This window comes from Ceratotherium simum, chromosome 35 (assembly GCF_057802395.1).
Source record: "Ceratotherium simum simum isolate JZ-2026a chromosome 35, ASM5780239v1, whole genome shotgun sequence".
NCBI lineage: Eukaryota > Metazoa > Chordata > Mammalia > Perissodactyla > Rhinocerotidae > Ceratotherium > Ceratotherium simum.
This window is the reverse complement of record NC_141934.1, coordinates 29,930,612-29,958,031: the sequence shown is the minus strand read 5'-3', so window position 1 is coordinate 29,958,031 and position 27,420 is coordinate 29,930,612. Positions and strand designations below refer to the sequence as shown.

The 27,420-nt window shown below is 40.2% G+C and overlaps 1 protein-coding gene across 1 annotated transcript in view; it reads left to right on the top strand.

The window, feature by feature from the left end:
• The window catches only part of RIMBP2 (RIMS binding protein 2), a 114,888-nt gene extending 97,067 nt beyond the window's left edge, over nt 1-17,821 (top strand). Inside the window, exons 18-21 of the mRNA XM_087423465.1 lie at nt 8,088-8,191; nt 9,436-9,507; nt 14,179-14,313; nt 16,437-17,821. Coding sequence (XP_087279591.1) covers nt 8,088-8,191; nt 9,436-9,507; nt 14,179-14,313; nt 16,437-16,625 — 500 coding nt within the window. The 3' untranslated portion in view covers nt 16,626-17,821. The remainder of the gene's footprint in view (nt 1-8,087; nt 8,192-9,435; nt 9,508-14,178; nt 14,314-16,436) is intronic.
• Nucleotides 17,822-27,420: the final 9,599 nt, after the last annotated feature.

Here is a 27,420-nt window from a genome sequence, read left to right as displayed (position 1 = left end):
TTTCATTTTTCCCAAGTGCATGGAAAATCTCCTCGTTAAAAAGGCCTCTGCTTTTTCTAAATAGCTGTAGAAAGAAAGATCATCTTTATGTCATTCGTATTTAAGGTTTTAATACTCAAAACATTAGATTCACTTCTCAATCAGACTTGAAAGACAAAATTCAATGGTTCAAAGAATATGCGTCATTTTAAAGATAAACACAAAATCAAATAAAATGTTTCAACCTTGTTGGTATTCATGAACTCATTGTCTCAAGTTAAAATCCCATCTAATCCTCGAGGTTTCGTATGAGTATACGCCCCACGTTGAATCTATGAGACTGAAGGTCTCCGGGCCCCTTATGCCATCAACTCCCTTTCATGGTTGATCTCCCTTCCCGAAGTCAACCATGACCACTGCGAAGAGGGGACAGACCTAGGAAGCCAGAAGAGGGCTGCTAAGAAACAGCAGCTTGATTTACATTATCAATTAGACTAAACGTCTCTTTATTCTATTCTACTTTTCCAAACATGACTAGTTAAGGGAACCCAGCTGAGATATCTACTTGCCCATGTGTTCCTAGGAAATATCATTCTCAATGGTGAAAGACTGAAAACGTCCCCCTGAAGACTGGGAGGAAGGCGGTCATGTCTGACCTCCCCATTCCACGCCACATCCCGCCACAACTCCTGACCAGTGCCAGACCTTGAGAGAAAGGAATAAACGGAATACAGAATGGAGAGGAGAAATCAAACTTGTTCTACTCACAGATGACATGAAAATCTACTTTTAAAATCCCAAAGAATCTATTTAAAAAGTTCCCAGAATTAACAAGTGAGTTGAGCAAGGTCAATGTATACAAAACCAATTGTATTTCCACGTTAGCAATAAAAAATTTGAAATTTAAATTTAAAAAGTAATACTATTTACAACAACATGACAAAGATGGGAAATACTTAGGGTTAAATCTAACAAAATATTTGCAGGATCTGTATGCTGAAAACTACAAAATACTGATGAAAGAAATCAAAGAATTCCTAAATGGAATCAATAAGCTAAATCTAAAATTTGTATGAAAAGGCAAGGGAGCTAGAATCACCAAAACAATTTCTGAAAGAACAAACATGGTAGCCTCATGTAACCTGATTTTAAGAATTCCTGTAAAGGTGAACTAATCAAGACAAGGTGGTGGTGGAGAAAGGACAGACACACAGGTCAGCAGAACAGAACGGACTCCAGAAACAGACCCACACATAGACGGTCAAGTGATTGTCCACAAAGGTAAAAAGGCAGTTGAGTGGAGAAAGGACAGTCTTCTCAATAATAGGTGCTGGACATCCATATGCCAAAAATGGATCTCAAGCCAAACTCACCATGTTAAAAAATTAACTCAAAATTGAACTTTGTCCTAAATATAAAAATAAAGATTAGGGGCCGACCTAGTGGTGTAGTGGTTATGTTCTCGTGCTCTACTTTGGCAGCCCGGGGTTCACAGGTTTGGATCCCTAGCAGGGACCTACACCACTCATCAAGCCATGCTATGGCGGCATCCCACATACAAAAATGGAGGAAGACTGCCCAGATGTTAGCTCAGAGCTAATCTTCCTCAAGCAAAAAGAGGAGGAGTGGCAATGGATGTTAGCTCAGGGCCAATCTTCCTCATCAAAAAACCCCCCCCCAAAAACAAAGACTATAAAACTTTTAGAAGAAAACATAAGAGAAAACTTTGTGATGATCAGGCAAAGATTTCTTAAATATGACACTAAAAATGTGATACATAAAAGAAAAAACTTGATGTCAGACTTCATCAAAATTAAACATGAGCTTAGAAAGACACCACTGAGAGAATGAAAAGAGAAGCCACAGGCTGGCAGAAAATATCTGCAAGTAACTCAGTTGAAAGGGATTTGTATTTAGAATACACAAAGAACTTTCAAAACTCACAAGAAAACAACCAACCAGTAAAAACTTGGACAAAAGATTTGAAGAGATACTTCACCAAAGAAGATATATGGATGGCAAATAAGCCTACGGAAAGATGCTTCTTAACATTATCAGTGAAATACAAAGTAAAACCATGATGCGAAACCAATACACACCCACTAGAATGGCCACAGTGAAAAAGACTGGCCATACCAAGTGTGGGCAACGATGTGGAATGACTGAAACCCCCATCTGCTGCTGGTGGGAGTGTAGAATGGTTCAGCCACTTTGCAAAACAGTTGGGTGATTTCTTATAAAGTTAAACATACACTTACAACACAATCCAATTCCACTCCTATATCCTTACCCGAGAGAAATGGAAACTTACGCTTACACAAAAAACTGTACGTGAGTGTTTACAGTGGCTTCACTAATAATCATCAATAATTGGAAACAACTCAAATGTCTTTCGACTGGTAAATGGACAAAATAACTGTGGTGCATCCATACAATGCGATACTACCCGCCAATAAAAGGAGAACAAACTATTGACAGAAGCAATAATGTGACTGGATCTCAGACACATTGTCCAAATGAAAGTAGCCAGTCTCAAAAAGCTACATTCTGTGTGGTTCCATTTAAATGATATTCTGGAAAAGGTGAAAGTACTGGGACAGAGAACAGATCAGTGGTTGCCCTGGGCTGAGGTGACAACAAAGGAGCATGAAGGAATTTTGGGAATTAATGGAACAGTTCTATATCTTGATGGTTGTGGTGGTTATATGACCATATGAGTTTATCAAAACTTACAGAAATGTACACTAGAAAGTTTTTTGTAAAACGAAAGCAGGTGTTGCCATACTCATATCAGACAAAGTAGACTTCAAGATAAAACAGGTTAAGAAAGACAAAGAAGGGAAATATATAATGATAAAAGGGACACTCCACCAAGAAGACATATCACTTATAAATATATATGCACCCAACATAGGAGCACCAATGTACATAAAGCAACTATTAACAAACCTAAAAGGAGACATTAACAACAACACAATAATAGTAGGGGATCTTACTACCCCACTTACATCAATGGATAGATCATCCAGACAAAAAGTCAATAAAGAAATAGTAGACTTAAATGAAAAACTGGATGAGATGGACCTAGTAGAATATACAGAGCACTTCATCCAAAAACAGCTGACTACACATTCTTCTCAAGCGCGCATGGAACATTCTCAAGGATAGACCATATGTTGGGAAACAAAGCAAGCCTCAATAAATTTAAGAAGATTGAAATCATAACAAGCATCTTTTCAGACCATAATGCTATGAAACTGGAAATGAACCATGAAAAAAAGCTGGGAAAGTGACAAAAATGTGGAGATTAAACAACATGCTACTGAACAACCAATGGATCACTGATGAAATTAAAGGAGAAATCAAAAACTATCTGGAAACAAACGAAAATGAAAATATGCCATAACAAACCATATGGGATGCAGCAAAAGCAGTCCTGAGAGGGAAACTCATAGCTATACAAGCCCACCTTAACAAACAAGAAAAAGCCCAAATAGGCAACCTTAAATTACACCTAACAGAACTAGCAAAAGAAGAACAAACAAAGCCCAAAGTCAGCAGAAGGAGAGAAATAATAAAAATCAGAGCAGAAATAAATGAAATTGAGACCAAAAAAACAGTAGAAAGGATTAATGAAACAAAGAGTTGGTTCTTTGAGAAGATAAACAAAATCGACAAACCCTTAGCCAGGCTTACTAAGAAAAAAAGAGAAAAGGCTCAAGTAAATAAAATTAGAAATGAAAGAGGAGAAATTACAACGGATACCATGGAAATACAGAGGATTTTAAGAGAATACTATGAGAAATTATATGCCAACAAATTGGACCATCTAGAAGAAATGGATAAATTCTTAGACTCATACAACCTCCCAAAACTGAACCAAGAAGAAATGGAGAATCTGAATAGACCAATCACAAGTAAAGAGATTGAAACAGTAATCAAAAACCTCCCAAAAAATAAAAGTCCAGGACCAGATGGCTTCTCCGGTGAATTTTAGCAAATGTTCAAAGAAGATTTAATACCCATCCTTCTCAAACTATTCCAAAAAATAGAGGAAGATGGAACACTTCCTAAATCATTCTATGAAGCCAACATCACCCTGATACCAAAGCCAGACAAAGACAATACAAAGAAAGAAAATTACAGGCCAATGTTGCTGATGAACATAGATGCAAAAATCCTCAACAAAATATTGGCAAACCGAATACAGCAATACATTAAAAAGATCATACACCATGATCAAGTGGGATTTATACCAGGGACGCAGGGATGGTTCAACATCTACAAATCAATCAATGTGATACATCACATCAACAAAACAAAGAATAAAAACCACATGGTCATCTCAATAGACGCAGAGAAGGCATTTGACAAGATACAACATCCATTTATGATAAAAACTCTCAACAAAATGGGAATAGAAGGAAAGTACCTCAACATAATAAAGGCTATTTATGACAAACCCACAGCCAACATCGTACTCAATGGGGAAAGAATGAAAGCCATTCCTCTGAGAACAGGAACAAGGCAGGGCTGCCCACTCTCACCACTCCTGTTCAACATAGTACTGGAGGTTTTGGCCAGAGCAACTAGGCAAGAAAAAGGAATCCAAATAGGTAACGAAGAAGTGAAACTCTCAGTATTTGCAGATGACATGATTTTATATATAGAAAATCCTAAAGAATCTGTTGGAAAACTATGAGAAATAATCAACAACTACAACAAAGTTGCAGGGTACAAAATCAATCTACAAAAATCAGTTGCATTTCTGTATGCTAATAATGAACTAACAGAAAGAGAGCTCAAAAAGATAATACCATTTACAATTGCATCAAAAAGAATAAAATACCTAGGAATAAATCTTACCAAGGAGGTGAAGGACCTATACAATGAGAACTACAAGACATCATTGAAAGAAATCCATGATGACATAAAGAAATGTAAAGATATCCCATGCACGTGGATTGGAAGAATAAACATAGTTAAAATGTCTATATTACCTAAAGCAATCTACAGATTCAATGCAATCCCAATCAGAATCCCAATGACATTCTTCACAGAAATAGAAAAAAGAATACTAAAATTTATATGGGGCAACAAAAGACCCCGAATAGCTAAAGCAATCCTAAGAAAAAAGAACAAAGCAGGAGGCATCACAATCCCTGACTTCAAAACATACTACAAAGCAAGAGTAATCAAAACAGTATGGTACTGGTACAAAAAGAGACACACAGATCAATGGAACAGAATTGAAAGTCCAGAAATAAAACCGCACATATACGGACAGCTAATTTTCGACAAAGGTGCTAAGAACATACAATGGAGAAAGGAAAGTCTCTTCAATAAATGGTGTTGGGAAAACTGGACAGCCATATGCAAAAGAATGAAAGTGGACCATGTGCTATGGCCATTCACAAAAATTAACTCAAAATGGATCAAAGACCTGAAGGTGAGACCTGAAACTATAAAAATCATAAAAGAAAATATAGGCAACACACTATTTGACATTGGTCATAAAGGAATCTTTTCGGATGACATGCCTACCCAGACTAGGGAAACTAAAGAAAAAATAAACAAGTGGGGCTTTATCAGATTAAAGAGCTTCCATAAGACAAATGAAACCAGAATCAAGATGAACAAACAACCCACCAGCTGGGAGAGAATATTTGCAAAACATACATCTGACAAGGGGTTGATCTCCGTAATATATAAAGAACTCACACAACTGAACAACAAAAAAACAAACAACCCGATCAAAAAATGGGCACAGGAAATGAACAGACACTTCTCCAAAGAAGATATACAGATGGCCAATAGGCACATGAAAAGATGTTCAACATCACTAATCATCAGGGAAATGCAAATCAAAACAACACTAAGATATCACCTCACGCCCATTAGAATGGCTATAATCACCAAGACAAAAAACAACAAATGTTGGAGAGGATGTGGAGAAACAGGAACCCTCATACACAGCTGGTGGGAGTGCAAACTGGTGCAGCCTCTATGGAAAACGATATGGAGATTCCTCAAAGAATTAAAAATAGAGATGCCCTATGACCCAGCCATCCCACTACTGGGAATCTATCCAACGAACCTGAAATCAACAATCCAAAGAGGCTTATGCACCCCTATGTTCATTGCAGCATTATTCACCATAGCCAAGAAGTGGAAGCAACGTAAGTGTCCCTCGACTGACGATTGGATTAAGAAAATGTGGTATATATACACAATGGAATACTAGTCAGCCATAAAAAAAGACAAAATCGTCCCATTTGCAACAACATGGATGGGCCTGGAGCGTATTACGTTACGTGAAATAAGCCAGAAAGAGAAAGACAAACACTGTATGGCCTCACTCATACGTGGAATATAAACCAACACATGGACAGAGAAAACTGTATTGTGGTTACCAAGGGCAGTGGGGGTGGGGGATGGGCACAAGGGGTGAAGGGAGTCATATATATGGTGATGGACAAACAAAAATGTACAACCCAAAATTTCACAATGTTAAAAACCATTAAAACATCAATAAAAAAAAAACTTACACAAGTGTACACTAGAAAGTTTTTTTGTAAGTTATACAAAATTTTATTTATTTATTTATACTGGATGTTATTGTAAGTTATACCTCGAATAAGGAGTACATGTGTATTGTTATTGCCACCTTCAGAAATTCATACTTGTAATAGTCCCCGTGAAATTAACAATCCTCAGCAGCATTGTAATTAACCTCTGGAATAACTCTATACAGTCACGTGTGGCTTAAAGATGACAACACATTCTAAGAAATGCGTCGTTAGGCAACTTTGTCATTGTGTGAACATCATAGAGTGTACTTACACACACCAGATGGTACAGCCTACTACAGCCCTAGGCCACATGGCACTAATCTCATGGGACCACTGTCGTATATGTGGCCCGTCGTTGACCGAAGCGTCATGATGCAGCCCCTAACTGTACTGTAGCCCTGCTTCAGTTTCACATGTGCTATCTGCATGCAGCTCTTACACGTGACAGCCCGTAGAGGAATTCCCTCTGTGCCCCCTTCTTGTGCTCTTGAGTATGCTGATGATGCCCAGGGCACAGTCTACGGCAGAACACAGCCAGGCAATGAGAGGGGACCTCCCAAGAGCATTCTCCAGAAGTGGCATCTTTTCAGTGACAGCTGTTATAAGTGCAGGGAAAGGACACTGGGGAAGCCATGTAAGAAGCCCTTGAGATGGGAGAGAAGGTATCCCTTTCCATATTCTTGCTTCTCCTGATGACAGACTCGTGGCTATGCCTCTGGTCTATGGAGAATAACTTGATTTTTTTTTTTTTTTTTTTTGGTGAGGAAGATCAGCCCTGAGCTAACATCCATGCTAATCCTCCTCTTTGTGCTGAGGAAGACCAGCTCTGAGCTAACATCTATTGCCAATACTCCTCCTTTTTTTTCCCCCCAAAGCCCCAGTAGATAGTTGTATGTCACAGTTGCACATCCTTGTAGTTGCTGTATGTGGGACGCGGCCTCAGCATGGCCGGAGAAACGGTACGTTGGTGTGCGCCCGGGGTTCCGAACCTGGGCCGCCAGCAGCAGAGCACGTGCACTTAACCGCTAAGCCACGGGGCCGGCCCAGAGAGTAACTTGATTTTGTTGCTTCATAGTAGTTACATGAATGAGCATTTTTGAAACAGTGTTTGTGGGGCCTGCTCAGAGCTATGGCCACAGCCTCCAACTGGCCCACCTGGCCTCCCCAAGCCACACCTGCCCTGCGCTGCCCCAAATCATTTAGATTTACTATTCCAGAGAATTCCCTGCTTCATCTAAGTCTTTCTTATATTCAATGGACACACTGGAGAAAGAACAGTGTTCTTGCTATACTCTAAGGGGGACTGTCCTAGAGCTAAAACATAATACTAGGAAGCCCAAGGCGACTGGCCTCAAAGTCGAAGCCTTTCCTGTCACTAATGCCCACGAGCATGAGACCCTTGAGGGGGGGTGGTTGTCTCTGTGCCACCAACCAAGTGCGACCTGGCTCCATGGCCACAGAGACCACGAAGAGGGCCACCACTCACTTTGAAATAACTTCACAATGGCTTTCTTCTTCTCTTTGTTATGTAAACAGAGAGAAACAGGAGAAGTGGCAGGCAGCACTCAGTGTCGACTCGAAGAATGGTGGCCCTCTATGACTATGATCCGAGGGAGAGCTCACCTAACATCGACGTTGAGGTACGAGCCAAATACCATCTCACTACGGACAGAAAGCTACGCCTGGTACCTTGACCCACAGGGCTGCTCATGAACACCACGCTTAACCTCCTGACCCCAGCCTTCTCTGCCCTTCTCTGGAGCCGTCCATAGAAGGGCTCCCACCCCTGTAAACGGCCAACAGAGCACCAGGCGGGCAGGAGAGAGGTAGTGAGCCTGACTGACACGCTTGGGGGCACACTGGCTACTGACAAGTCCTTGTTCCTGTCGCCCAGGTCTCCCTGTGCCACCCCTGGAAGAGCAGTTTGGGGTCCACATCTAGTGGTGGTGGCCCAACAGGGTCCTCTTGAAGGGAGAAATAGAAGCCCAACGCACATGGTCAATGAAAAAGGCAAAGCAGTAAACCCCTCCTCCCCCCACACTCAAGGCAAAGGAGAGAAGAAAGGGTTGATGGTCTGTGTACACATAGCCTGGTACACATAGCTCTGTATACACAGTTTTGTGTCCTGGGTCCATTATGAAAACTGGAAAGGATGTGCCTTCAGAAATGAGAGTAGGTTTTCCCTCTATGGAGGTACTTAGATGACAAGACGTATCTGAATCCACAAACCAGTATTTCTGTTATACCTGATGCGAGACCAGCTCGTGGTTCAGATTCAAAGCTTAGTTATTCAGAGATTTCTGGACAGGCCTGATTTATATATGATGCCTGATGGCTCTTAGAGATGAACTTTCTTCCTCATTTTCATGTTTAGAGATAAAAATGCTTTTTTTTTTGCATCCTGTACTACATTCTATGTGCCTGTCTCTAGGCTGGTGCCTGGCATGTAGCGGATACTTAATAGACATTTAGTTAATAACGGAGTAAAGATTTTTTACACTCAGTGAAAGGATATTTATATAATGGTCCTTACACTGCAGAGAACATTTTCCTAATGTTCCAGGTTTTTAAGGTTAACTATCTGACTAGTTTGAAAGACGGGCTTCCAATACAACATGGTGAGGATCTTGAATTCTGGCTGAGGATCAAGCCTCCACAGCACTTTCCCTTTAGGTTGGCCTTATTTTGAGGTGTAGTTACTTTCTAAGAGGTTATCAACAGAGGCATTCACTAGCTTTGTACCTTTCTTCCTTGTTTCATTGAGAGAGTAAGTTAATATAACCAAAATAACAAGAAAAAAGAGAAATAAGAAGTCATGAAATTTTTTAAAAAACAACTACTTTGTACAGGAAAATACAATTAACTTTATGTTCTGTCTCTATAGGCTGAACTTACGTTTTGCACGGGAGATATTATTACTGTTTTTGGTGAAATTGATGAAGATGGATTTTACTACGTAAGTTTTTGAAACATCAGGAAGCACCATTTCATTCTTTTTTTTTTTTTTGCTTGTCTGTTCTTTCCTCTAAGATTATGTATGAACTTTACACAGCTTGCTGAAAGTTTTGCCTAATTTCCGTGTCTCTCTTCACTGAGTTACATATAATATGGTGCTGCCACCTTCATTGTTCTGTTGACTTGAAAAGCTTCAAAGTGAGTTTATTCGGGAATAACCAAAAGAATTGCAATTCGGGATGTGCATGCTATGGCGAACCATACGCAAACCCAGAGAACAAATGAGGTGAAGAGGGGAGCTGCTTTTATAGAGAAAACGGGGGAGCAGGGAGGGGTTATTCTAAAGGAAAGTCCACTGGGGGAAAGTAACAGTTCCGGGCAGAAAGGGCTTCTCATTGGCTGATCTGCGGTGTTTCTCATTGGCTGGGCTGTTGCCGGGTGGGGAGAGAAGTCTTCCTTCAGTAGTGAAGTAGTTTTACTTCCTGTGGAAGATGTTTCCTGTTTGGTATAATTGACCATGTGTGATAGACCATGTGTGAGAGCTCCCCCTACAGGCTTTCCCTACTCCAATTTAGTTAGGGTTTCTTTTATTAATTTCCACAGTTCTTTCTTTTCTAATAGAGATATTTTTGATGTATATAAGGTGTAAACAAAGTGAATGTATTCACATTCTTACATTTAAAAATTTCTGCCATCCAAACATTTACCAAACAATTCAATTTTGTGGATTATTTACTGCATAAGTAATAAACACACTTTTCATATAGGAAAAGGAAGAAATACAAATAAGCAAAATTAACTAATTAATTAAAACCAATAGAGTTTAGAATGCCTCCCTGACCTCTGTCTTGAGCTGACAGCTGTCAGTGGTATGGAATCCAGCCTTTGGGCGAGGGAGTCCTGGCTCTGGCCACCCCTGGTGCCAGACACCTGCCTCTGTGCTCCTGTGGAGTACCTCCCCCAATATTCCCTGAGGAAAAGAGGGAAGGAATGTCGGTGGGGGGTCACCTTAGCGTTTCTCCAGCTGGGTCACCTCCTGTGAGTGGCGGCCCCTTCCTGGCCCGACGCCCACTGGGCCACGAAGGATGTGGCTGGCAGACCTGCTGAATGGACATCCCCTGCAGTGGTGGGTGGGGAATGGGGTCACCATCTTGCATCAGTGTCCCCCCACCCCTTTATCAGAACAGCCAAGAAACTATCAAGTCCTGATGTGGTAGGTGTCCTTTGAGTAAAACAAATTTTACAACCTGGGCACATATGGAATCCCAAGGCTCTCTTCTGTGCAGGTTCCGAATATTAAGAGTACAAACAGCTTTTAGTGAGGCTATTCATACTTTGTCCCATATTTCTTTCTAGGTCTTTCTTTCTAGATCAGACTGTAAAGGGTCTGAGAGTGGGGAAAGGTCAAGATCAAGTTTTCTTTTAGAGAAAGTCATTCTGTCAAGGGTTTTGAAAGTGGACTGTTGAAGGGAGGTGGGAGTCCCAGGAAGCCAGCTGACAAGTGATAGAATCATCCAGGTAAGGCACACAGGCCTGAGCTGAGATGATGACAGAGGAAGGCAGACAAACGGCGGCTTCAATATTATCCGGAGCTCAGCTTGTTAGCTGGGGTGAAAGAGTGTCGTCGGGTGGCCAGCCTGGTGGCATAGTGGTTAAGTTCCCGTGCTCCACTTAGGCAGCCTGGGATTCAGGGTCCGCAGGTTGGGATCCTGGGCATGAACTTACACACCACTCATCAAGCCATGCTGTGGCAGCATCCCACATATAAAATAAAGAAAGATTGGCACAGATGTTAGCTCAGGAACAATCTTCCTCAAACAAACAGACAAAAAAAAGAGTGTCCTTGGGAGGATCCCCAGATTCTGCCTTGGTGATGGGTGCCCTTGGGAACGCAGGAATAGGAACACGGTTGAGACAAAATATGATTTAGAAAACGTTGAGCTTGACGGGTTTGAATAGGACACCTGAGCCTCTCCAAGATGGAATAGGGTTCATGCCAAACTCGAGGTGCCGTAGACTTCTGGAATATTCTTGTGACCACATCTGACGTAGTGGCGGAGGCAACAGTGAAGTGGTGTCAGGTGCACTTTGGACGTGTGCTTTAATAGAACTGTGTGTTGGAGGCCCAAAAGAACCAGAGGGAAAACAATAAATAGTGCTGGCAGTTCTATCCATCATTCTACTCAATGAGACCAGAGCAGGGGCAGCTGGAAGCCTGCATATGCAGGACTGTGTAGGTCTCAGCTGGCACAGGGCTCTTGTGATGTGAACATGGTACCGATGGGGATTCGTGTGCAAAGCTGTGCATTTTCACAGAACATAGCCCCCAAACACAAGCCAACGACTCCAATCTGGTGCTCACCCAGAGAAAGTCTTTTCTGATGCTGGAGGAAAAATCAGGCTGTGTTGGACTTATTCAGAGAGGTCTGGACTGGATAGAAATTTGAGTGTCTTTGTGCACAGATGTTATTTGCAACCCTTGATGTGGAAGAAATCACCAGGGGGCATATGTACAGTAAAAAGCAAATATGTCCCAGAAAAAGTCTCTCAGTGACACCAAAAGAGAAAAATAAGCCAACAATGGAGCCTGAGAAAGACGAATTAGAGCAGTCACAGGTGCACAGAGAGTGGAGTCTTCAAGGTCAACGTGGGGGAGAACTGGGCATGTATGCATTGGGCTTAGGAGGGATTATTGCACAGGAAGATGGGAAGTCCCTGGGGCTGCCTCTTTTTCTTAAATTAATTTTTATTTTTAATTGTGGTAAAATACACATAACATAAAATTTTCCATCTAAGTCATTTTTAAGCGAACAGTTCAGTAGTGTTAAGTACACTCACACTGTCGTGCAGCCATCACCACCATCCATTTGCAGAACTCTTTTCATCTTGCAAAACTGCAACTCTGTCCCCATTAAACACTATTTACCCATTACCCGCTCCCCCAGCCGCTGGCAACCACCATTCTACTTTCTGTGTCTCTGAATCTGACCACTCTAAGTACCTCATGTAAACGGAATCATACAGTACGTGTATTCTTCTGACTGGCTTATTTCACTGAGCATCATGTCCTCAGGGTTCATCCGTGTTGTAGCATGTGTCAGAATTTCCTTCCCTTTTAAGGCCAAATAATACTCCACTGGATGTATAGACCATATTTTGTTTATCCATTCATCCATCAATGGACACTTGGGTTGCTTCCACATCTTGGCTACGGTGAATAATGCTGCTGTGAACATGGGTGTGCAAATATCTCTTTGAGACCCTGCTTTCAATTCTTGTGGGTATATCCCCAGAAGAAGAGGTACTGGATCATATAATTATATTTTTAATTTTTTGAGGAACTGCCACACTGTTTTTCCCACAGTGGCTGTGCTATTTTACACTCCCTCCAACAGTGCACAAGGATTCCAGTTTCTCCATATCTTCACCAACACTATTTTGGTTGTTTTTAATTCTGCTTTTTTTGTTGTTTTTTATAGCAGCCATCCTAATGGATGTGAGGTGGTATCTCATGGTTTTGATTTACATTTTCCCAATGTTTAGTGATGTTGAGCGTCTTTTTATGTGCTTGTTAGCCATTTGTATGTCTTTTTAAGAGAAATAACTTTTCAAGACCTTTGCCCATTTTTTAATCATGTTGTTTTTTTGTTGAGTTGTAAGAGTTCTTTATATGTTCTGGATATTAACCTGTTATTAGACGTTTGACTTGCAAATATTTTCTCCCATTCTGTAGGTTTCCTTTTCAGTCTGTTGATTGTGTCCTTGGATGCATTTTTTAATTTTGATGTCCTAGGCTGCTTCTTTCATATTGTCATTTCCTGGACCTTGTGAACAGAGAAACAGACTCCCATGTTGTCTGAGGCCAGCCAATTTTGGACTTGGCTTTGGGCACTTCTGGGGCAGTTAGTGTTGGGGGGGGGGGAAGAAGTGACATGGTGAGCTGTGACTTGCTCGGTACAGATGTCCAGTGAGCAGTTGGACCTATGGATCGTGACCTTAACTACGTACATGTATGGATATGTAAATGAGTAGAGAGGTTTGGAAGGACATATACCAACTTGAAGCAGTAATCTCTGAGGAGGTGTCAATAGACACTTCCATTTTCCTCATTTTGTTTGAATTTTTATAATGAGAATGTAGGCTTGCATACAAGGGATGAAAAATACAAGGTTGAACAGATAGGTACTCTCAATCTTGCCTGCACAGCAGATCACAGCAGATCACTGCCCCTTCCTCAAGATGGGTTGCATCTGTGTAGGTTGGTGTGCCTGAACAATGGTACTTTTAAAAGCCCCCTAGGGATTCTGAGGTCAGCCAGGGTTGAGAAGCACTAACTGAGATGATCCCAAGGAGTGGTTCCTAAACATGCCTGATCCTAACAATCTCCTAGGCCCCTTGGCCAAGATACAGATTCCTTAGCTCTGCCCCAGACAGGCCAAATCAAGTCCTTGGGGGAGCGGCTGGGACCCTGCACTTTGAGCATGTCTCCAAGGCTATTCTATGATCAGGGTACTTTGGCAACACTAGAGTCCCTTTAGGTTCTACCACTTTTGAACCAGAATAAACTCACCATGCATCTCTGCTCTGAGCTACATTCCTCTAGCTCAAGCAAGAAGTGGGTTTCTGGAAAGACAGAGTAAATCATTCTTCTGCCTCATCCCTGTGCTTTTAGGGGGAGCTTAATGGGCAGAAAGGCCTTGTACCTTCAAACTTCCTAGAAGAAGTGCCTGATGACGTAGAAGTCTATCTTTCTGACGCCCCATCCCACTATTCACAAGACACGCCGATGCGCTCAAAAGCAAAAAGGGTAAGCAGACGTGTTCATTGTTCTTAACTTCTGTCCCACTCTCACATAGATGGTCTAAATCAGTCTTTGCATTGATATTTTTATATCTTGGGCCGATCAGCATATACCCTGAATTTTTTCTCTGCCCTTCCATGGGGGTTGTGCCTAAAAATTCTTAATTCTAAATCTTAAGTTTATTTATTCCACAAAAAATGACCCTCTCAATTCTAATCAACCTGCCTTTCATCACAAAGAAACTTCCCGTCCAACATTATAGATGCACATTCCAGCTTGATTAAGAGTGAAAGGGGACGGCTAGTCCTCAGATTCGGTGGGCAATAATACGTATTTGCCCTGTTAGGATTTCAGCCCTCTTACCAAAGATCAAAGACCTTCTCAAGCATATTTAACTATTAGATAACATTCATGTTTAGTATCTCATTTTTATTTTATTTCATCACTGCGAGTTTTTATATATTATATTTTTATATATATATTTTTATTTCTTTGCTCATCTGCTTGGAAACAGAAGAAGAGTGTTCATTTCACACCTTAATCAGGCAATGTAGCCTTCACGTAAGTGAGCAACTGAAGATACCTATAAAGATACCAACTTAAGCTACCTTAAACGGACTAAGGTGGTAGACTTAAGGCTTCACTGTGGGGCGAAAAAAAAAGGAAAAAAAAGAAATATGTCTCAAAAAATCATTGGACCTAAAGTCTCAGTTGTAAAGCAACTGAATTTGCAGTGAAATACATCATCTTTTGTAATCATTTCCTACTATTGACATTAAGACTATTTGAAAGGCCAACATTTGGAACATATTTCTTCACAGGCTAATTGTTTGTTTACATGGAGAGTGTTCCAATGTCTACTCATAATGAAAGCTGCATATTGCATTGTTAGCCACTCTTGGAAAAAGCACAACCTAACAAATATGTTTACTAAAGGAAATTTTACTTTAAGAAAACATAACTCAAGATCAAGCCGATAAGTCACGAATACAAAGTGATGTCGGCTCTTAATATTCCACACGCTGGCTTGAGTACTAGGCGTGTTTTCCTTAAGTAACTATACCTCTATCTTACAAGAGAGCTTATGCTTCTCCTCAAAGCACAAATAAGTGTTCTGAACACGCACGTTTGGTGAAAGACTGATTTGTTGGTATACCAATGCAATACTAAGTTTTAGGAAACACGCAGCTCAAATGATTGCATCAGACGGAATAGATGGTATCTTCAGGGGTACTTTGGGATGCTTTACTAGGTGTTTTCCATTAGAATTAGACCTTGATTTTAAATCCAAGCAAGCTTGAAGCCCCTTGGCTTATATCATTTGCCTGCTGAATAATGAACACTCATATTAGGAAGAGTTTGCTCTGGTGAGGTAAGGGAGTGAGAGGAGAGATGAGATGATCTCATCTCAGGTATGTGTCCAATGTGAACGAGGCAAAGTCACCATGCGCCATATTGGAATACTGCACTGCTCCTGTGAAGCACTGCTGACTAAGCACTGGTGTTGAAATACTACCCTGTGCTCTATACCGAGAAAAATTAATCTTCAATTACTTGGAAATAATGAAAGCATACGATAAGGGCCTTTAAGCTTTCTTTGATTGTAATTAAGGTTCATTTTAGTTTTTTTTTCTTTCAACCAGTGTGCCATCTCCAATGTCCCTATAGTATATCAACCCAGGAATGCACTCAACAGTATCAGGATTTTACAGACCCAAGTAGTTTTCAAATACAACAAAATTCCCTTTAAGAACTTTTGCTTTTAAGATTATTGATGGGTACTCGGCCAATTTTACTATCAACCTAACTTAAAATAACTTTTTTTTCCTGCTTTTGGTCTTAATTTACAAGGCAAATTATTCCCTAGCTTTGTTTTGCCAAAGCAATGGCCACCCCCTTCCCTAAAGACAAAGACACTGAAAATCAAACACTGATGGCCAGATCCTCTGTCTTAGATACGCTGTGGGAGAGGGTGTGTGTGCTTCTCATGGCATACTTTAAAACTTGAAAGAAGAAACGAATCCCCACTTTCCCTTTCCTGGTGGGAGAAGGGGCAGTAGGATGTTACCGAGTGGATTGATGTTGTTGGCACTCACGCACTCAATAAACTGTCACAATGTACCTACTAGGTTCCTCCTGAGGGTTCAGGTACAGCAAGGAGAGCGCCATCCCCCACAGTCCATCTCCATTCGGGGTCACCTACGTCATCTATGGGTACTGGTAGTCCTGGGAGAGGCAGGGAAATGTCCTCGAAAAAGAAAAAGGGGCTGCTTTCCAGAGGCAAGAAACTGCTGAAAAAACTGGGTGCAGTGAAATGATTCATGTGCTTCTGGACAACTTCCAAATCTATGTAATTTTCTTTAATTCCAAACTAGGGCTTTCATGACTCAAGTACTTCCTATAAAAACAATCTTCTCCCCTGACACCAGTAGAGAAATGCTCTTTGCACTACCATCCACTTTAACCAACCGCCAGGACAAAGAGCGGCTGTTGCTCTCTCTCCCAGCCTCCGTGCCAACCTGCTCTTATTGCCCGAGGTCTGACGGGAGGTGGGGTGTCTCATGAGCACACGGGGGGCCAGTAGCTCTTGGTAGCTCACTCCCTACATGTGATTCCAGGCTTTGTGCATTTGTCATCTGCCCTTAAAGGAATGATTTCGACCTTTCTCCCTTTTCAAAATGCTTGCCTCATGATGCATAACTCTCACGTCAACTCTGGTCTTGAAATTCCTAGTTTAATCGCCTTGATGTTCTGCCTTATAAATGCACAATGATTTGTACTGTTGAATAAAAACCGCAGTGTACACTTTGTATGTGTTGTGCATTCAGTGCTCTCATCCTCACAGACACAGGGGTTTGAAATCGAGTTGCACAGGCTGTGCATTTTAAGATACTGGTTTTTCATCTTTCAAAGCAAGCCAGGCAACACACAGAAAATGTTTACTTACTCAAATCACTCAAAAGAGGGGAGAGAAAGTAACTTTGTTTGGTAAAGTACCACTCCTCCAACCTGCCAGAAAGCTAATTTTCATTGCTTTTAGTGTTACATTTTTCGGCATATGGATTTATGTTACTTTCATTATTTGTCAAAATGCCATACACAAACACAGCAATGAACAGAACACACATAAATTAATCCACATAATGCATAAGGCACACCCAAAACATCCTAAATTTAAGTCTGTTCAAAATGACTCCACACCAACCTTCATCATTGGCACTTGAACAAAAGACTTACAAAGTTGCTGGCAGATGTATTTGATGGTTACTATTTTGTAATTCTTGTCCACTTGTAAATTGTTTTTACTCTTTATACATACTTTTCAGACTGCCTTTCTTTTGTAATTTATGGAAGGTTTATAAATGAATGACAAAGCTTTCCCCATTGTGTCTTCAAGGACTATATTGTAAATTGTAATATAACAGTATGTGGTAGATTTATTAAAAGGAAATAACTCAATGTGTGGTTAAGTACTGTGTGGGTGTGTGCATGTGTACAGTTAGTGTAAAATATTTTATAGGAATAAAATTTGTTATTTTATACAATGCCGTTTATTCTGTATCTTTGTTTTAGACACTTTTTATCATAGCAGCATAACTGAATTCCTTTCTCCTATATGTCTAAGAAAAACTATAACCGTAACTTTTCTGGTACTCCTTTTTTTCACTCCTTTTTTTCTAAGATAATTTTGACCTATGTTTTGGGAGTCATTTACAAAGTGCTGTCACACTCACATTGCTGGTGGCAATCCATTCAGGGGCAAGTAAAAGGTAATTAGCACTGAGTATTTCTTGTGAAATACTCACGTACAACAAAGACTTCGAGAGTGAATTCAAACTGTATTTGTAATATGTCCCTTTGGCAACTTCAGAATTGAAATGATCTGAAGAAAGAGCTACACCAACTAAATACAATAAAATACAACTTAACCTCTCAAACATAAAGAATTTTCCTAAAAGTCTTAATCATTTTAAAATTCTCCAAATAATAGGGTTTATTCTAATCAAGAGGTAAAACCAACAAGCTTATAGCAAGATGAAATATAATTCAAATGCATAACTTCATGAAACTGTATGTATAGAAGTACATAATTATAACTGCTGCCACAACGTCAGTGATGGTGAATTGTGTTTTCACTTACCGCACTTACAAAGTGAAGAACTGATGACAGAGAAACACTGCAGGATCTCACTCACATGTGCAATCTAAAATAGTCAGACTCCTAGGAGCAGAGTAAGACGGTGGTTGCCAGGGGCTGGGGAGAAGGGGAAATGGAGAGATGTTGATCAAAGGTACAAAGTTATAGTTATGCAAGATGAATAAATTCTAGAGATCTAATGTAAAAAAAAAAAAAAAAAAAACCAACCCTGAAATTCTAGATTAAATGGAATGTCTTAAATTTTAAAAAAATATTTCAGTTTAAGAAATAGTGATATAAGAAATTAAAGTCTACACAACAGTGTGAATGTACTCAAAGCCACTACACACTTAAAAATGGTTGAAATAGTAAATTTTATATTACATACACTTTACCACAATAAAAAAAAATGATGCCAATTTCTCCCCCCACCCTCCCAAAAAATCAGCAAAAGTAGCCAGGACTAATGTTTCTCTAAATCTTTGAAAATATTTATAAATTTGCTAAAATATGAAAATGTGGACAAACTCCAAGCAATATAGAGCTGGACTTAGCTTGATGAATACTACCAAACATTTAAGGAATACATAATGCCAACTGTATACAAATTCTTGCAGAGAAGAAAGAAAATGCCCAAACGCGTGAGGCCAGCATTCTCCTGATACCAGAACTAGAAAAAGATATTACAAGAAAACTACAGACCAAGAGCATCATGATCATAAATTTAAAAAAAAGTCCTTAACAAAGTATCAGCAGATTGAATCCAGCAATATATAAAAAGGATGATATATACTATGCACAACTGTGGTCCCAGGAATGAAGGTTGGTTTAACATTCTGAAAAAAAATAATGTATTTTACTGTATTAACAGAACGAAAGAGAAAAGCTATCCAATTATTTCAATAGATGCAGGAAAAAGCATTGGACAAAATTCAACACCTATTCAGGAAACTAGGAAAAGAAAGGAATTTATCTCAACTTGATAAAGTTAACAGCCAAAACCACAGTTCATGGTGCAAAACTGACCACTTCCCCTCTTCCATCAGAAACAATGCTGGGGAATCCATCTGACTACTCGTATTCAAAATTGTACTAAGGCTTCCAGCCAGTGCAATAAGGAAAGAAAAAGAAGTAAAAGTAAACTTTGGAAAGAAGTAAACTTTGGAAAGGAAGAAGCAAAATAGTCTTTATCTGCAGATGACATGATTGTGTGTGTAGAAAATGCTAAGGGATCTACAAAATGCTATTAGAACTAATAAGTGAATTTGGCAGGTGATGGGGTACAAGGTCAACATACAAAATCAACTGTACCTCTACAAACCAGCAGGGAACAATTAGAAATGGAAATTAAAATACAGATATAAATGATACAATAACAAATAAAATATAATATGTAATTACTTATATTAGGATCAAAAACATGAAATAGGGATAAATTTAACAAAATATGTGTAAGCTCTGTATACTGAAAAGTATGAAACACTACTTAGAGACTATAAAAGCACCTAAATAGAGATATATAATATGCTCATGGTTTGAAAGATATAATATTGTTAAACTGCCAATTTTCCCCAAATAGATCAATGACTCAGTAAAATGCTGGTCAAAATCCCAGGAAACTTTTTCTAGAAATTGAAAAGCTGATTAAAAAAATTATACAGATATGCAAATAATCTAGAATAGTCAAAATAATTTTGAAAAAGACAAGGCTGAAAGACTCACACTACCTGATTTTGAGGCTTATTATAAAGCTACAATCACCACGGCAGTGTTACTTTTGTGTTAACTAGAGACACATAAATCAATAGGACACATAAATCAATGGGACAAACTAGAGAGTCTAGAAATAGATGCATAGATATACAGTAGGTTAATTTTCAACAAAGCTGCCAAGGTAATTCAATGGGGGCAATATAGTCTTTTCTAGAAATGTTGCAGAAAGAACTAGATATTTATGAGAGGAAAAAGTGACCCTTCTCTCTCATGATACACAAAAATTAACTCAAAACAGATCACAGTCCTAAATGAAAAACTTGAAACTATAAAATTTCTAGAAGAAAACATAATAGAAATTTGGCTAAGAAGATATTTTCTATACGAAAAGCACAAACTATAAGAGAAAAAAACCTGATAATTGGACTTCATCCAATTTAAAAATGCCTTCTCTTTGAATGATACTTAAAGTAAAACAGTAGCCAGAAACTGGGTGGAAACATTCATAATGCGAATATCTGACAAAAGATTTATATCCAAAATATATAAAGAACTTTTCAAATTCAATAAGACCAACCAATTTAAAAAAATGTGCAAAAGACTTGAACAGACACTTCATCTTTTCAGATGTAAGAAAGGCCAATATACACACAAAAAGATGCTCAATATCATCAGCAGGGAAATGCAGATAATAACCCAAATAAGATAACATTACACACCCACTAGAATGACTATAATTAAAAAGACTGATATCATCAAAAATAGTGGTGAGAATGTGGGGCAACTGGAACTCGCACACATTCCAGGGAGGAAGAGACAGGAGTACAGTCACTTTGGAAATGTGTCAGCTTATTATAAAATCAGAAACACTTAGTATATAGATCCGGCAATTCCAGGTCTTATTTACCCAAGAGAAATAAAAATATATGTCCACACAAAGGCGTGAACACAATTTTTTAGTTTAAATAGCCCAAAATAGGAAATATTCAAAATATCCATCTGTTGATGGTGAATAAACAATTTGAGATATAACAATACAGTGGAATACCAATTAGCAAACAAACCACTTACACAGACAGTAACATAATCTTTGAAACACTATAATGAGCAAAAGAAGCCAGACACAAAAGAGTACATACTATATGACTCCATTTACAGGAAATCCTCGAGTAGGAGAAAGGCAGATCATTGGTTGCTTGGGGTCAAGGTGGGAAGGATTGTTGGCAAAGGAGCAAGAAGGAACCTTTTGTGGCAGGGAGGGAATAGACGTTTTTCTAAATCTTCATGGTTTTAGAGATACAGAAGTATATAAATTTGTCAAAACTCATCAAATTGGGTTCACTTATACGTAAATTATACTTAATAAAGTTGAGTTAAAACAATGGCATGTAAGTTGGTAGCAGAGAATGGAATTAAAGTGTTCAAAGATTCTTGCATTGTCCAGAAAGAAAGTACATATACTAACCCATCCCCAACCTCAGAGATCCCTGGGGCCAGATGGGAAGGGGTTGGCCCTTAACAAAATGTGAAAGCATTCAAATTCCTAAACAGCTGCTTTGTGGCCCAGGAATGACCCTCTGTGGCCTGGTGGCCTCCTGGGCAGGTGCAGTCTCCATAGACCCCAGGACCAGGGCCAAGTACCTGTCTGTGCTACAGCAGCCCTGGCCATGCCACAGCTGAGGACATACGGTCCCCCTCTGAAGCACTTCTTCCTGCCACCCCTCATCACACCCTTGCACTGGACTTAAGCCAGGTGAGTGGGGAGGATGGGCAGGGATGGACTGGGTTGGGCCTACTTTTCCAGGTGCCCATGAAGCAAACAATGCAATGGAGCAGAACTCCTAGTGCTGAGTTGTGGCCAGAGGCTGGGGCTTAGGATCGGATCTCTTGGAGGCCTGACTGGTTGTTGCCCACAATGATAGCTTCATCTCTCCGGCTGGTAGAACTCTATCCCAATTGTTGCCAGCCCTGGGAAGATTTCTGAGGGTACCCATGTCCAGATCCTAAGCCAAGATTCTCACTTAAGAGAACTGGGTGGGGCACGGCCGGTAGTTGTTTTTAAAGCTTTCTGGTGACAGGAATGTACCGCCGAGGTTGAGAACCACTGTGAAGTATACAGGGGCCGAATGGTAAGGGTTGTATGAGTTATTTATCTACTCAACAAATATTTGAGAACCTGCTATGTGCCCGGCATTGATACAGGCAGTCGGGAGACAACAGTGAACAAGACACAGAAGTCAACTGTCCTCCTGGAGCTCACATTCTAGTGGGGGAAAAGATAAAAAGTACAACAGGCAATCTATTATTGATACCTGTAAAGCTACGGAGGAGAACAGAGTGGGTGCATCTCTGGGCTTGTGGGATGTAGAAAATTTGGAAAGTGGTCCCTCTGCTGGTGACATTTTAGCCAAGACCTGAAGGATCACATGGAAATCTGGGCTCGGAGGACGCCAGGCAGGACGAGGGTACCTGGCGGTCTACAAAGAGCCAGGACACCTGGCCAGGCTCTTGCAATGACTTGATTTTTCTCTGAGTAGGATGGGAACCCATCGCAGGAACTTGATCACCCCGGTTACTTGCTGAAAACAGATCAAAGTGACAGTAAAGCAAATGCAGAAAGATGAGTTGAGAAGGCCACCCCAGTAATTCAGAGGAGACAGAGGGGGCTTGGGACAGGGACAGGAATAGTGGTGGGATACTCAAGACTTACTGAGGAATCCAGGGTGTGACATGAGAAATACACGATTCAAGAAGACTCCAAAGTTTTTGGCCTGGACATCTGAAAAAATGGAGTTCCAACTGACTGAACTGGAGCAGGTCTGAGGGACATCAGTTTAGTTTTGGACACATTGAGATATCTTTTCAACCAGAGGTTCTCAAAGTGTGGTCCGGGTACCCCTGGGGCACCCTGAGACTCTATCAGGGTTCTGTGGTCAAAACTTTTTTTATACTGTTGAGGTCATTTGCCTTTTTCACTCTAATTCTTTCACAGGCATAAGGTATTTTCTAGAGGCTACATGAAGTGATGACAGCATCATTCTAATAGTTAATGGAATGAAGTTAATGGAGACCATGAAGAAGCAACAAGAGAAACTGAGAAGGAACAGTAAGGGCAGGGGAGCCAACAGAGTATGGCATCCTAGAGGCCAGGCAAAAAAAGTACTTCTCGGAGAGGGGACAGCAGCGTCAGATATGCCAACAGGTTAATTGATGGGGGCTGAGAATTGACCAATTACCAACATGGAGATCCCGAAGGATCTTGAGAACACTGGGTTGAGAGAGAATGGGGAGGAAAGGAGTTCGAGACAATACAGGAACTTTGCTTCAAGGGGGAAGAGAAAAACTGAACAGTAGCTACAGAGGACATGGGGGCCCAAGAGCCCTGTTTTTCAGGATGGAGAAAACTAGGTTTGTAGGCTGCTGGGAATGAATAAGGAAAAGAAAAAACTGATGCAGAACAAGATGTGATTCTAGAGCAACGTCGTTGAGTAAACAGGTGTCTGGTGCACCAGCAAGTGTCGTTAACTTTAGCCAGTGGCACAGATTCCCACGACAATGCAAGGGAGAGGAACATACTGGGCGCCTGCAGGCCGCTAGATGGATGTGGGAGCTTGTGAAGTCCTCACGACTGCTTGCGTCTTCAGTGCAACAGAAAGCAGGGCGATCAGCCGAGAGTGAGCACGCAAGCAGTGCTGGTGGTTTAGGCAGAGGGGAGAAGGTGAGACAGACATGAGAGCCAGGAGCCAGACGGGCTAGACATGCAGTGTGCTGAACATCATTCAAGACCACTGTCACATGAGTTCCAATGTGTATTAGTGAAGCATGCTGCCTGTCTCCAGCCATGTTCGTTTGCATGGGAACAGGCAACTAGGCAAAACATTGGATTTAACTGGTGTGTTTTAGCCAGGACTTGGACCAAAGTACCACCGGACAATGTGAGCAGGCCAGAAGCTAAAGCTCCTGCTGAGAAGTCTGAACTCAGGGGGCATCAAACGACTACTAGAGGGAGGGGGAGTGGATGATGTGTCTGATGAAAAACACCTCCCCTACTTCCAGACCCAGACGGACTGGAGGTATGCGGGACAAAGGTGCCACTCAAATGCGGGAAGTGTCCTGGGAGAAAGCAAGGTGTGTTAAAGCAAGAAGGTAAAGGAACCTGTCAAACAAGGAGCTGCTGATATGACCATCAATTCCACAGGATACGGTAAAAGGTCTTAATAGACGATGCTGTCAGAAAAGGCTACCTAAGCAGCTTGCTGGAGACTAGTCTGAAATATCAGGGATTGCATGGAGCCCTAAGCTCGCAATAAGACTTCAGGGATAAGGGACGTGCCACTCATCCTAATGGTTCCCAGGCATGTATGTGGGAGATCCTGACTGACGAGGGGGAGGGTTGAGAGGTCTCATCAGAGGCCGAGTTCTAGAGTTCCCACCTGAATTCGGCTGACGGCAGCACAGGGTGCTAGAAAGGGCAGTCTTACCTGGAGCAAAGGCACTGCGGCCTCCTGTTAACCACGGCCTATATAGAGGGGCCCTCTTACTATACACGTAGACATGGACTCTCCACTGACTTGATCACTTGAAAATTTTACAATTTCTCTATTTTGCACCATGGATTTTTTAAGTAATTGGGTTGGAATAATGAATACAAACAGAAATAAACCTAGTCCCTGAAATCTTGTATCTGAATGACAATACCAATTACACAAACTTGAATTAAACCTCAAAAACATAGAATACCTGAAGATTCCTATCATAGCACCAGGTTGAAACTGCTGTTGAAGAACTTTATTTGACACAGAGGACAGAAAGAGACACTATTTGTTAACAGAAATTCCAGAAAAGAGAATACTCAAAATTTCTGTGAGTTCTAGGAAATCTCTTTTGAAACTATTACATAGGAAGCTTCAATGAGGGGAACATTTGGGGATTGAGGGAAAAAAACCTGTGCACCCAGAAAAAACTAGGCAGATTTCTTGCTGTAATGCACTTTTGAGGAACCAGCCAAACCACTTGGTCACTTCAGGAACTGCCATGTTTGATGGTCAGACTAGGCACTGGGAAGGGAGAGCTTGAAGTCAATGTCTTCAACGCTAAAGCCTTAAGAAGCAGAACTCAGGTGTGCATATTTCTCTTTAAAGGAAGAAACCTGGATTTCAGTCTGAGTTTTTGCTTTGTTCTTTGAAAGTGCTGCAATGGATTCCCTTATACATGTTCTGTGTACTTGTCTCTCTAGGGACAGTTGGAATTACTACCTTTATCCAACAGTTGACCTGCCTTTAACAAGTACAGTAGATGACATCCACTGTGGTTTACCTATCCATTCCACCTTCTGGTTGGAGCACCCGAATTTTCCTTTGGGGAACTATTCCTTTACCAACTCCCAGATGGGCCTCATCTTACCCAACCACTCCAAGTATACAGCATGTGAGCCAGGCTCAACCGATCAGGACAGTGCATCTCTCAGGTTCAAAGATGTGTAAACAGCCTGAGTGTTGCTACAATCAAGGAGGAAGAGGTGTTTCTTTCATTGGGGTGAAGCTGAGACACAAACCTAGATTTTGTGACCATTTTGGTCACCCCATGAAGGAAGTCTACTGATGAAAACGAAAGCAGGACCAACAGAGAGACATCCCCAATATCATTTCATCAACTAGACTCTATATACCTTCTCAATTGGCATTTGCCAAAATTCCTGGCCAAGCCACCTGGGATATGTTTAATAGACAGTTCACTCCACCTCTCCCCTAGACGTTGATTCCCAGGTCTGGTTTGGAACCCAGTAGTCTATGTTACTACAAAGCAAAGTGATGTTTAACAGATTCAATTTGGGAACCAATGCCTAGGATGAATGAGAAAAACAATCAAACCCTCTTCTGGCTTAAATTAATTTGAGGTGTTTTTGTCCCTTGCAACAACAAAGTCTTTATGATACAGTGAGTCTCTTGACTACTGCAACTTTTACAGAATTTACCAATTTTTCATATTTTAAAGACATTAAAGCCTTTCAACTTTAAGGGATAGTTTAAAATCTGCTAAGGAGGAGACTTTAACGACTTCAGTTACTGACTAGGCATAAAAATCCATAAATAAATGCCCCAAATCAATCTTTGACAGTTGTACGATTAGATTTTCTTATACTCCTTAATATTGTCACAACCTTTAACAACTTCTATTATCGATTTTTTGGTCTTCATTTGGCATTCTTCTGAAACTTCACAATCCTCTGTGTTTCTTTTCTCCTGATGTTTAGAAATCAAACAGGTCAAGGAACCTGGGCTAATAGCCAAGAACAATGTTAAAAACAGGTATTAGCTCAAAGAACTGAAAGGAAAATAAAATGGTTTTCATTCATAATATGTTAAGGCTAAAACCAAAACGCATTTATTTGATAAGACCAAGTACAATAATGGTAAGACAAGTAACTTTACTGAACTACATTATTTTAAATTACAGTTCTAGTGGCTTTTGTATGATCATCAATGTCTACATTCATTACATTTATAAGGAATGTTTAAAGGAGTTCTCACGACACACAATTAATCATTAACTTCAAGCCTGCTCTTTGCAAAATTTCCTGAAAATTCCTATAAATATGTAGATGTGAATAATAACAATTATCAACTTCACAATAACAAAGGACTTCTGCATTTTCTTACAAGCTATGGATATCCATTCTTATACTAATAATATTGCAGGTGGCAATATCTCCTAACAGAATTTTACTCTGACACTGAAGTTTATAAGTGACACTAATTTAGCTTTCATAAATGAAAACTGTTTACTTTTAACTGAGTGTACTCTCCAGCAGTTTAAGAAATACATTAAATGGAAAGAAAATGCATATGCTTTCAGTAAAAACAAAAATTACACTATTACTCAAATAAAGTGACAATCACTTTAATTTTATTTTATAACAAATAGAATGACATCCCAGTTGCAAAACAAAGTAATATTAATATAGACTACTGGACCTTTCTGTTAAAGAGTCTTAAAAAGGTTCTTTGGACAAAGATATAAAACTTCTCAACTATCTTTTTTACCACCTAGCCCCCAAAATTAAATAAAAAATAAGCATATTTCTCTATAGGGTCTCACACCTTTCCTATACCTTGTTAGGGTTATTTAATGGCAGCCTTTATCTTTAAAATATGAGATATCAGATACCCAAATAAAACCCTACCTTTCGATTGTAGTAAGCTTCCCACTTTATGCCTTCTCTCTCCTTTAAATTCAAAATAAATATTTCAAAAATAAGGTTA